Source organism: Terrapene carolina, unplaced genomic scaffold (assembly GCF_002925995.2).
Source record: "Terrapene carolina triunguis isolate 2854851 unplaced genomic scaffold, T_m_triunguis-2.0 Scaffold62, whole genome shotgun sequence".
NCBI classification, from domain to species: domain Eukaryota; kingdom Metazoa; phylum Chordata; order Testudines; family Emydidae; genus Terrapene; species Terrapene triunguis.
In genome coordinates this window covers 57,842,669-57,855,476 of record NW_020664413.1, presented here as the reverse complement: position 1 = coordinate 57,855,476, position 12,808 = coordinate 57,842,669, and the positions used below count along the sequence as shown (strand labels likewise).

At 40.5% G+C, this 12,808-nt stretch overlaps 1 protein-coding gene across 4 annotated transcripts in view; it reads left to right on the top strand.

Moving 5' to 3' along the window:
* RAPH1 (Ras association (RalGDS/AF-6) and pleckstrin homology domains 1) overlaps positions 1-12,808 on the top strand; it is a 157,822-nt gene that overhangs the window by 69,340 nt on the left and 75,674 nt on the right. For all 4 annotated transcript variants that reach the window (XM_024206455.2, XM_024206430.2, XM_024206439.2 and 1 more), the window contains 2 exons: positions 7,213-7,318; positions 8,199-8,719. In XM_024206455.2, the coding sequence (XP_024062223.1) occupies positions 7,213-7,318; positions 8,199-8,719 (627 nt within the window). The remainder of the gene's footprint in view (positions 1-7,212; positions 7,319-8,198; positions 8,720-12,808) is intronic.

The following is a 12,808-nucleotide window of genomic DNA, read 5'->3' as shown; positions in this document are numbered from 1 at the left end:
AAAATTAGAATTGGAAAAGGTACAGAGAAGGGCAACAAAAATGATTCGGGATACGGTATAGCTTCCATATGAGGAGAGATTAAAAAGGCTGGAATTGTTCATCTTAGAAAAGAGACGACTAAAGGGGATTATGACAAAGGTTTATAAAATCATGAATGTGGGGAGAAAGTGAATAGAGAAGTGTTTTTTCCCCTTCACATAACACAAGAACCAGGGGTCATGAATGAAATTAATAGGCAGTAGGTTTAAAACAAACAAAAGGAAGTACTTCTTCACAAAACACAGTCAACCTGTGGAACTCTTTGCTGGGGATGTTGTGAAGGCCAAAAGTATAATTGGGTTTAAAAAAGAATTAGAAATGTTCATGGAGGATAGGTCCACCAGTGGCTATTAACCAAGATGGTGAGGGACACAGCCGCATGCTCCAGATGTCCCTAAACCTCTGACTGCAAGAAACTGGGTCTGGAGGACAGGGGATGGATCATTTAGTAGTTTTTCTCTTCTGTTTATTTCCTCTGAAGTATCTGGTACTGGCTACTCTCAGAAGGGAGGATACCGGGCTAGATGGGCCATTGGTCTGATCCAATATGGCCACTCTTATGTTCTTATTTTCTCACTAGACGGGAATTGAAGTTTCTCAGAGGACTATTGCATGCTTTCCCATCAGTCAGAGATCATACTCCTGCCTGAAATCTCAACATAGTCCTCCTCAGATTGTTGGAGTCTCGGTTTGAACCTCTTTTGGAATGCTTCTTGCATCACTTCCCTCTGAAGATGGTCTTTCTAGTGACTATCACTTCAACCAGAAGAGTGAATGAGGTTCAGGTGTCTGTCAGAAGATCCCTATATGACATTTCATAGGGGTAACGTGATACTAAAGACTTCGCATGAAATCCATCCCCAGAGTGCTCTCGTAATTTAATCTAAACCAGTCAACCAATCCTGTCTTCTTCCCAAAACCACACCCTGTACTGGAAGATAAGTTGCATGCAACTTCTTATGTCCAGGACTTTATTACATTGACAGGACCAAACCATTCAGACTGTCTTCCTATCTATTTCTGGCTATAGCTTGGCACTCTAAAAGTCAGGCCATCTCTTCAGAAAATAACAAAATGGATAACAGAGTATTATTGTGTTGCCAGCTGGCTGGTGCACCTCTCCCACTGAACATTAAGGCCTATACCAACCAGATCTCGAGCAGCATCTTCCACTTACTTTAAGAATATGCCGATATCAGAAATCTACAAAGGAGCATTGCAGAGTAACCTATTGACCTCTTAAACATCACTCTTTGACTTAGCAGTCAAGTCTGAGGCCAAGTTTGGGAAAGCATTTCTTCAATCACTGTTTGACTAATTTAGCTGAAACCCTTTTATCTCCTGATCCCCAGGGGATACTGCTTACCAGTAACCTACAGTGGGATCCACACTGACACATACTCGAACTTTTACTTACCCTGTGGTAACTGGGTTCGTTCTTGTTAGTTGGACCCTGTGACCTGCCCTCTGTCCCTGCATTTTGGAGTTTTCAACTATCATAGACTTCAGAGTGGGAGGGAACCACGAGAAGGTCTCAGCTGCTCTGCCTTTAATGCCCTCACATTGGAGCATGAGGCAGCTCAGGGTACATGCAAGGCCCTGGTGGATATTGCTATTTTAAAGACACTGATCTCATGTGTATGAGTCACGTGCGTACCTACAATGGGATTCACACTGACTACAACATCTGAAGGAACCACACTTACTGTAGGGTAAGTAACTGTTCTTTCTGTGGAAATGGCACCCGTCCTTTAATATCTTTTTAGTTAATGAGGATAATATTTTTATGCATAGATATAAGATATTAAATAGAATAAATAATTTCAGGTTGTATATTACATCATTTTGTTTAAGGAACAATTTTTCTTAATTCTGAGCCTATGGATAAAGAGCCATGAAAAATCTTCATTCCTAGATGAACAGAAAACTATTTGAGTGGCAAATTTATTTCACAATCTTGTGTTAACTTAGATTTGTAATGTTAACTAGATAGGAAGCTTTTGCAAAGCCATTGGCTCCATTAATAATTGTATGCCTCAACATAGACATCTGCAAGCTTCATAATGCACCATTAACTTCATAATGTACACACAACCTCTTGGAATTTATTGGCGTATTATTAATGGTCAAAAATTACATTTACTGACAGTTAAGTTTGCATCAGGACCTACCCCACCCAGGCAAAATCTCAAAATTCTGGAAATAAATAGTTAAGGAAAAAGTGTCCTGTGTTTTTTGCCACCTTCATATTGCTCACAGTGCTGTTGCCAATACATTCCATCGCTTTATAAGGTTTTCACTTCCATCTCCCACAGGCACTGAAAAGTAATATGTATCTCAGCTTCATCAGACTTGTGCTCTCATGCAAAACCTTAAGTGACCTCATACAGTCTTATATCTATATCAACAGATTGGCATATCTGACTGTCACACAGTCCATTTACTTGAAAAGTTATTGTCCCTTAACGTGGCTGAGGTCACAGTTAAGATTTGGCATGAGCATAATTAGAGCTTGCAAGAAATCCAGAGTATCTCCCTGCACAGATTCCTAGTGCATTCATTGTTCTATTCCAGCTGGACTATTGGAGCAATGGAAAAACAGGTCTGTCTTCTCTGAATTTTTCTTTCCCAGGTTCACTGGATGTTTATTGGACCGCAAAGTAAGATTTTTTTCCAGATGGAAATTTTTTTTAAAATATATGTTTAAACTTTATGGTGCCCAGGAGATCTTTTGAATTCACTGTGCCCTCCGTAACCCCTCCCCTCCCCACCATAAAAGTGTTACAAAATGTAGTCTTAAACCCTGTAGCACTTGCAGTCAATACCTTATACCATTTAGCACTAATGCATTTTGCATTAGTGGTTAGCATCAGGACATCCTGCTTTCTAGTGCCAGGGTGTTAAGGAGTATCTTATTTTGTGTTTTGGTTCCATTCAAGATTTTCTCTTGGTTTGCTATAGCCAACCAGCATTTTTAGCAGTCTTATAAAACTCACCAATTCACCTTCCAAAGGCTTAGGTGAGAACTTGTTCTGCTCCTGTCACTAGAACCTATCTATATAAATGTTCATGGGACACAAAGTAATTTTTGATAACTCTTGATTTCTGTACTATGCATAATGTATGTACTCCTGACCAAAACTTTTTAATAAGCAAATGAGACTTTATCAAGAGGTCTAAACTATGGGCCAGAGACTATGGGTTCAGTCTGAGGAATTAAGCCTCCCCTACTCTTCTCAGTTTCCATATTGGTCCTCATCACCCACAAATAACTCCAGTTCCTACCTTTACTGATAGTCATAACTGTATCCAGTAGCAGCAGTGTGTAAACTCACATGATTCTTGACAGTTTTACTGTCGCCTGTTAGGTTCTAAATAGGCACATTTTCACTCAGGTGCTGCTTGGGAAATCTCTGGATAAAAGTAGAGGCACTAGAGCCATCTGTTTGCAGCCTGAGGAAGGCAGTGGTACATCACTGATTTACATTGTTTACATTTGGATGGTTGTCTTCCCAGGTATAAGGAATAGCAATGATTTTTTTTCTAAACTTAAATCTGCAGAAATTGATGATTTAAGGTGCCCACATTCACCTTTATCACTTGGATTTTTCAAGTGCAATTGAGGGCAAAGACTGAAACAAAATGTGGGGAGGATGTCTGACAGAATTAATGGTGTTGAGTGAGGAGGGAAAAAGATGTATATCACGCAGTTCAAAAATGAGTTGAAAGAAGATAAGAAAGAAACAGAGAAATAAAATTCTTATTTCTGTGAGGTTCAACTGCCAAACTAATTAACAATGCTACATGGCTACCTTGGAAGCTGAAAAGCATTCAGGAATTAAATCTCCCTTCCCTAGAGTTTGGGAATCTCTTTCCTTTAGCTCCTACCCCACCTCTGGATCCCAAAACAAAAATTAAAATACTACCTCTGGTAGTAGATAAAACTTACTTCTTCCTATGAAACTTCGCTTTTAGGAGACTTGGGCCTGTCTACATGGGAGATTTAAAAAAAAAAAAAAATTTATACCAGTATGCAGATGTGACGTTCCCCTGGTGTTCTCTGGACCGGTGATCTGTCAGGCCACTCCAATCCATGACTCTGGGAGCCAGCCTTACCCTGCTCTGCTGTGAGAACCCTCACTCCTGGGCTGTTCATGCGCAGTCTCTAGCATGTAAACTGTTCCTTGGATTGTGCAACCGAATGACACTAGCCAATATCTCCAGTCCCAGACACAACCCTAGGAACCTTCGTCTTGCAGTGTCCGGTTACGCCCATTGGACACTGCAAGCTTATATTAGTTCGTCAGTTTAACAAAGAAATTGATATGCACCAGGCTTGTTATCCCCAGGGGAGTCTCTGACACGCTTTAAACCAAACACACTGCTTCAGGTAGAATAAACAGATTTATTAACTACAAAGATAGATTTTAAGTGATTATAAGTCAAAGCATAACAAGTCAGATTTGATCAAATGAAACGAAAGCAAAACGCATTCTAAGCTGATCTTAACACTTTCAATGCCCTTACAAACTTAGATGCTTCTCACCACAGGCTGGCTGGTTGCCCTTCAGCCAGGCTCTCCCCTTTGATCAGCGCTTCAGTCATTTGGTGTGGTTTCTATAGATGTAGGTGGAAGAGAGAGGAAGAGCATGGCAAAGTCTCTCCCTTTTAACATGTTTTCTTCCCTCCTGACTTTGCCCCCCCCTCCCTCTTCAGAGTCATGTGAGCATTACCTCATCGCAGTCCCAAATTGACCAAAGGAAGGGAGGTGACTCACTCGAGAGTCCAACAGATCCTTTGTTGTTGCCTAGGCCAGTGTCCTTTATTCCTGTGAGGCTGGGCTGGGTTTGTCCCATATATCCCCTGATGAGGTGTGAACTGCCTCTCTGCTCTTGGGGAGCTTTTGCCTGGGCTTGCTTTAAGCCACGAGGGCACATTTTCAGCTTCATAACTGTATAAATGAAATTACAATCTATAACATTACTGTTAAAATAATTACTATAACATCACTGTAGCAACAATGCTCACTGCATCATGAGCCTTCCGAAGACACCCAACGTGATCAACTTTGCATTGGATACCACACAATCATTTTACAAGGATGGACATGGGGGTGCTGGGTGTTCCCCCGAGGTACAGAGCGTCACAACAGATATAACTATAACGGTATAATTGTCTCTCCAGGTAGACAGTCTCATTCTGAAACAGGGGCAGATGTAGCCTCCTGTTTCAGTGGGTGCACTGTACTAAACTGTCGATTGGGCACCGACCACCTGCAACAGCACCCTCTACCCTGGTACTGCAACCCTAATCCTGGCCTGGTGCAGAGGGATGACTCCTGGGAGTTGAGGCTGGAGAGCGAGATGTGATATTCTTTGATTTTAGTAAGACTGTTGACACAGTTCTGCATGACATTCTCATAAGCAAACTAGGGAAATGTGGTCTAGATTAAATTACTATAAGGTGGGCTCACAACTGGTTGAAAGACCATACTCTAGTTATCAATGGCTTGCTGTCAAATTGAGAGGGAATATCTAGTGGAGTGCCACAGGGGTCAGCCCTGGGCCCAGTACTATTAGATATTTTCATTAATGACTTGGATAATAGAGGAGAGAGTATGCTATAAAACTTGCATATAACCCCAAGCTGGGAGGGGTTGCAAGCATTTTGGAGAACAGGTTTAAAATGCAAAATGACCTTGACAAATTAGAGAATTCATCTGAAATCAACTTCACTTAAGAAGGAAAAATCAAATGCACAGCTATACAATGGGGAATAACTAGCTAGGTGGTAGTACTGCTGAAAAGGATCTGGGGGTTATAGTGGATCACAAACTGAATATGAGTTGTCAATGTGCTACAGCTGCAAAATGGCTAATTATGATTCTGGGGTGTATTAACAGGCGTGTTGTGTGTAAGACACAAGATAATTGTCCCGCTCTAGTTGGCACTGGTGAGGCATCACAATTTAGGAAGGATTTGGATAAATTGGAAAGAGTCCAGCAGAGAGCAACAACAGTGATAAAAAGTTTACAAAACCTGACCTCTGAGGAAAGGTTGAAAAAACTGGGCATGTTTAGTATTGAGAAAAGAAGATCGAGGGGCGACCTGATAAGTCTTCCAATATGTTAAGGATTGTTATAAAGAGGATGGTGATCAATTAGTCTCCATATCCACTGAAGATAGGACATGATGTAATGGGCTAAATTTGCAGCAAAGGAGATTTAGGTTAGATATTAGGAAAAACTTTCTAGCTAGAAAGGTAGTTAAGCTCTGGAATAGGCTTCCAGAGGCGGTCATGAAGTCCCCATCATTAGAAGCTTTTAAAAACAAGTTGGACAAACACCTGTCAGGGATGGTCTAGGTTTACTTGGTCCTGCTGGACTTGATGACTTCTCAAGGTCCCTTCCAGCCCTACTTTTCTAAGATTCTATAATTACAAAAACAGCAGAACATGAATTTACAAACGAATTAAATATATTAAGCATTTTTATTATAATGGTAAAATATTCATAGAGTACTGTCTAATATATCTAGCCACATAACAGTTGCTAAAGTATTCTGTTACATATCAACATGTGTTTTTAAAGCCATAATGGATAACATATGCACATCGCGCTCTTTTCTCATAAGATGGAATGAAGCTCACTTTCATAACTAATATATTTAAAAAATAATAGTCCATATTAGTAAAGATAATTTGATAATTTAGGCAAATTTACTTTAAAAAATCCTCTCTCTTGCTTCTGATATGTTGAGTTTTTTTTTCTGAATTACGTTGATAGTCAAACTGATCCAGGTAACTGTAGAAAATCTCAGTAAAGTAATTCTTTCAAAATGGTGAGGTAGAACAATACTACTGAAAAACAAATTTAAGAATATATTTTCCTTCTTTTCAGTTCTATAGCATCAGAATGAATTTATTTTAACATCTCTCATAGTTGGACAGTTGACGTTAATCTCAGTAACATGGTAACTAAATACTTTTCTAGTGCAAATCGTACAAAAGAGAACTCATTTTCTTAGATTACATTTCTCCCACTGAAATTAAGCTTTCAACCATATTTGTAATATTGTTTGACCACCAGCTCCTGTTATATTAAATGCAAACTTTATTTTAGCTTCTTTTCTCTCTTCTCTATTTATTTATTTATTTATTTATTTATTTTTTAGAGTTTGGATACAGACAAGCCCATGGAGCCAGTAAAGAAATCCCCTCTTCGCCAAGAAACCAACATTGCCAATTTCTCCTATCGCTTCTCCATGTACAATTTGAATGGTAAACAGAATTATCTGAGACCCTCAATTTTTTTTTCTAACATTGAATGAATATTTGTTTTATCAGAAAGCAGCCATCTTACAAAACGCTAAAATCCTACAGCATTAAAACATAGCATCTAGACATACTAGGGCATCATTTCCTAGTTTGCTTACATTGTATTATCCTGTTTATGTGACACAGAATTCTTAGTGTCCCAAACTGGGTGTCTTTCAGCAGCTAATGTCTGAGAATCAGAATCTACTTATTTGTAAAGAACAATTATTCTGATAACCTTTTTAATGAAAGAGGGAATTGATAAGTTTGTTCCTTAAGCCACATTGGATAGAAATGGGGGAAAAAATCTAAATAAGATTGCACATAAAAGGGGAAATGCAGTAATTAGGTCCAATATTTAGGTTAAACAAAAAAGCAAATATTATAAAAAGCTTTGTCAGTTTTTCATTATCTATGACTCTGGCAGTAGTATAGGAAACTTGCATTTAAAAAAATGAGTTTTGGTTTTCAAAGCAGTGTGGGAGATTTTGCCACATATCTTCCAATAAAATAATGAAAAATGTGTAGGGATCATCTCTGCATTGCTTCAAAAATGTCAACCAGGGTTTTTAACCAGACAGTTGCTCATCAAGCATTTCTGTAAATTTGAAAAAAAATTCACTGACATCATAGGCTTCCATTACTGGCACTCATGTTGGCAAATGTATTTCTCTGAAATTAAATTAAATTTTAACAACTACTTTTTATTTTGAGTGTTGTAGATTCAGAATGGTGAAATTACTGTATTGTTTCTATCTTGTCCAGTGCAAAGTAGCACTACTTAGAGAACAGGATTGAGAAATGGGTTAATCATAAGGAAGCTAATGCCTGTTGTTCCTTACAGAAGCCCTGAATCAGGGGGAGACTGTGGATCTGGATGCCCTCATGGCTGATCTTTGTTCCATAGAGCAGGAGCTCAGCAGCATTGGGTCACAATCAGCAAATAGTGCTGCAATGAAGCGTCTAGCCACAGAAACAAAAGTAGCTCAGAAACCACCTGCTGGTCGACTTTCCTCTAAACACAGCAGTATAAAAGGATCGTCCTCTTCATCTGGTAGGGTAACTAAGCCTTCAAATGCCAACTTTTCCTTGGAGGACATTACTGCCCAGTTAGAGAAGGCTTCTTTGAGCATGGATGAAGCAGCCCAGCAATCTGTAATGGAAGATGCTAAACCTGTAGTTACTGCTCAGCATAGAAGGACAGCATCAGCTGGCACAGTGAGTGATGCTGAAGTGCGCTCTATCAGTAACTCATCCCGTTCCAGCATAACCTCTGCAGCATCCAGCATGGACTCCTTGGATATTGATAAAATGACAAGACCTCAGGAACTGGATTTGACACAGCAAGGGCAACCCATTACTGAGGTAGAGTGTCATTATTTCAATATAGGTTTTATTTAAGCTTTCTTTAAACTTTGTTTTACGTATCTCTTTCAGTCCTACCCTAATGGTGCTCATGGCCGTGTATATGCAATGTGGTATGGTGGGGTGAGTGAGGGTTAGCTTTTTCCTAGGTACACTGATGTTGGTTCTCTTGCTTTCTTTTAAAAAAGATTCCTGCCAGAAAGGGTAAGGCTTCTTTTCAGGGTTTCCCACCACCCTATCTATTTACATCTTAACATTTTTCTGTATTTTAAAGATTTAAAAGTTACTAGGTTAAATGTTCAGGAATTCCAGTACTGTTATCTGGAGATTCACTTATAATTATTTTAAACCAGAGTTTTTGAAAAATATTTGCGGGGAGGTTAGTGGTAGCATGATAGATTTGGTCATCTAGTTCATGAAGAGCCTTTTCATTCTTTTTTGTTAATAATGTTAATATATTTAAAACTAGTCAGATTGGCATACCCTTTAAGATGACATTTTCCAAAGATGTAACCTTTGTATTACTATTCCATTCCAAAAAAATGGGGGAAAACATATAGTATGCTATGAATCATTTTTGGTTTTTATATAGAAAGAGAAAAAACATGCATAATTCAGATAATTCATTATAGATTTTACTGCATAACGCAATATAGTACATTGAAAATTATATGATAAATTCAAATGTTCAATAGTAAGAGATTATTCAGCATATGTACTTGAAGTTCTTGCTGCTTTTATATATGGGTTATTTTTCTTCGGGCCTGAATTCTTCCTCAGTCTTCATAAAGTATTCCAGTTTGACATCCTCTTTACCTCATGACAAATCATTCTGCTGCTAGCTCCAAGGCAAAACCATTTTTTTTTTTTTTTTTTAGAATACACCTCTACCCTGATATAATGCGACCCGATATAACACGAATTCGGATATAACGTGGTAAATCAGCGCTCCAGGGGGGCGGGGCTGCACACTCTGGTGGATCAAAGCAAGTTCGATATAACGCGGTTTCACCTATAACGCGGTAAGATTTTTTGGCTCCCGAGGACAGCGTTATATCGGGGTAGAGGTGTACACAAGAAAAAGAAGATACAGTATATACATGGCAATTTACTGAGTGCCTTTGAAATTTCATATTTATATTCCATTGTGCCTTTTAAGAAATTTTCTTTCAGCGATCTTAAATGCTGCATCACTTGCAGAAATAGAAATGATGATTGGATAGCCAAAATAGAGAGAGCTATACTTATACCGACATGATACAGTTGCTCCCCTGAAGCAATCCATAAAGAAGAAAATCCATCAACTACTCTCTAAACCTGCAAATTGTAAATGTTCTTTTGAGATTTTTGGTGTCATAATGAGCATTTTGCATCTGTATGATGAGACAATATTGCATAAGCACCAACAATGAAATTCTTCAGAAAATTCCAAATTAATTTGAGATGCAAATTTGGAATAACTGGAGGTATACACAGGGATATGAAAGAATGTCCTAGTGAATCAGAGGGCTTCTATAAGAAAGGATTACTCATGATGCGTTGATGTCATTAGAATCTATTACTGATAACCTGATTGCCATTCAGAATTGTCCTGTACTGATACACACACTTCTTAGTTTCCTCTCTATTCAAAGGAGATAACAAGAACAAATGGGGCTTATTTTTATAGATAATTAACCCAGTTTGAATGCTATGCTATATTTCACTCCGGCTGAAGCAAAAGAATGACTCTTCCATCTATAAATATGAGGCAGAAATAAGTTTATCTATTAAGGCTGAATGCTGTCGTTTGGACTGAAGATCATGAACTTCTCAAGGCCACGTTTGTGCTTAATATTTATATAAAATGCTTAGAAATTAATGAATAGCTCATATTGATTTTATTTATATAATTTGTACTCCCATCAGTGTCCTCTTAACTGGAGATATGCCTGTATGGGTTAAACAAAAAAAATCAAGGTGTCTTTCTTATAGCCTGAGCTGTAGTTGTCACTTGTTAAGTGCTCTTCTAACTGTTTGCAAACCAATTGAGGCAGACCTGGGAGTTGTAGCCAATCTTCTACTAGCATTTATTTGGTATATTACTGTTCTTGCATTTAGTTTGCTCTATATTTCTTTAGAGGGGTTTAGTTTAGTTTAGTTTTGGACCTTTGGAGAGGGATAGAAACCTAATACCATCCTGAGTAAAGGTGAAACTTTGGGAAGATGTTTCCCTATCAATGGAAGTTATAGTGAGTGCAGTTATTGCCTGTTCTCTCCTGGCTGCCTTGTACCTGAGGCTTTGGCTACACTTGCAGATGTACAGCGCTGTGAGTTAAACCTGACTTCGTGCAGCTGAGTAGGGAAAGCGCTGCAGTCTGTCCACACTGACAGCTGCCCAGTGCACTGTCGTGGCCACATTTGCGGCAATTGCAGCGCTATTGGGAGCGATGCATTATGGGCAGCTATCCCACAGAGCACCTTTTCCCATTCTGGCGCCGTGGGTTGTGGGAAGGGGGCGTGGGTATGGGGGATTCTGGGTCCTGTCCCAATGCCCCGTGATGCATCGCTTCGCATCCCAGAAATCCCTTTGTTTCCGTCCACCTTTGGCACCATCTTTTAACGGTTTCTGTGCAGCGCGATCTGTCTGCGGGAAATGGAATCCGAACTGTTGAGGCGTATGCTGACGAGTCTCGCCAGCACGTCACGTTTGGCTGTCGAACTATTCCTTAAGATCCAAAGTGACAGTGAGAGTGGGGGTGAGGAGTCCGACGATGCTATCGAGCCGCGTAACGCGTACGACACGAAATTGCTTGTGGCATTCACGGACATGCTTAGCACCGTGGAATGCCGCTTTTGGGCTCGGGAAACAAGCACCGAGTGGTGGGATCACATCGTCATGGAACTCTGGGATGACGAGCAGTGGCTGCAGAACTTTCGGATGAGAAAAGCCACTTTCATGGGACTGTGTGAGGAACTTGCCCCCACCCTGCGGCGCAAGGACACGAGATTGAGAGATTCCCTGCCAGTGGTGAAACGGCTGGCTATTGCAATCTGGAAGCTGGCAACTCCAGACAGCTACCGGTCGGTCGCAAACCAGTTTGGAGTGGGAAAGTCAACCGTTGGAATCGTGTTGATGCAAGTTTGCAAGGCCATTAATCGCATCCTACTCAGAAGAACCGTGACTCTGGGTAACGTGCAGGAAATAGTGGATGGCTTTGCACAAATGGGGTTCCCTAACTGTGGAGGGGCGATAGATGGGACGCACATTCCTATTCTGGCACCACCCCACCTAGGATCCGAGTACGTTAATCGGAAGGGGTATTTCTCTATGGTTCTCCAGGCGCTTGTGGATCACCGTGGGCATTTCATTGACATTCACACAGGCTGGCCCGGAAAGGTTCATGACGCACGCATCTTTCAGAACACTTGGCTGTTCAGGAAGATGCAGGCCAGGACTTTTTTCCCAGAGCGGAAGATCACGGTAGGGGAAGTTGAAATGCCCATTGTGATCCTTGGAGATCCCGCTTACCCGTTAATGCCGTGGCTCATGAAACCCTACACAGGGAGCCTTGACAGCAGCAAGGAACGGTTCAACTACAGGCTGAGCCAGTGCCGAATGACTGTGGAGTGTGCCTTTGGCCATTTAAAGGCCCACTGGCGAGCTCTGTATGGGAAGCTGGACTTGGCCGAAAACAGCATCCCCGCAGTTTTATCCGTGTGCTGTGCCCTCTATAATATTTGTGAAGGGAAGGGTGAAAGCTTCAATCAGGCATGGACGTCTGAGGTTCAACACCTGGAGGCTGAATTTGCACAGCCAGAGAGCAGGGCTATTACAGGGGCCCAGCGCGGGGCTGCAAGGATTAGGGATGCCTTGAGGGAGCAATTTGAGGCTGAAAACCAGCAGTGATATCTGGTGCCCTGCACGGGAGTGAAGTGCAGTAGTTCCAATCTTTAGGAATCAGTGTTTGCTAAGCAGACAAGCAGACTTGCAGTGCCTGTTTATTTCCTGGGCTAAGGAGTCTTTTACTTTATGCAATAATAAAGAATGTTATCAAAGCCAAAAAATCCATTTATTGAAAAGAAACAAGGGGGTGGAGTGGGGAACAG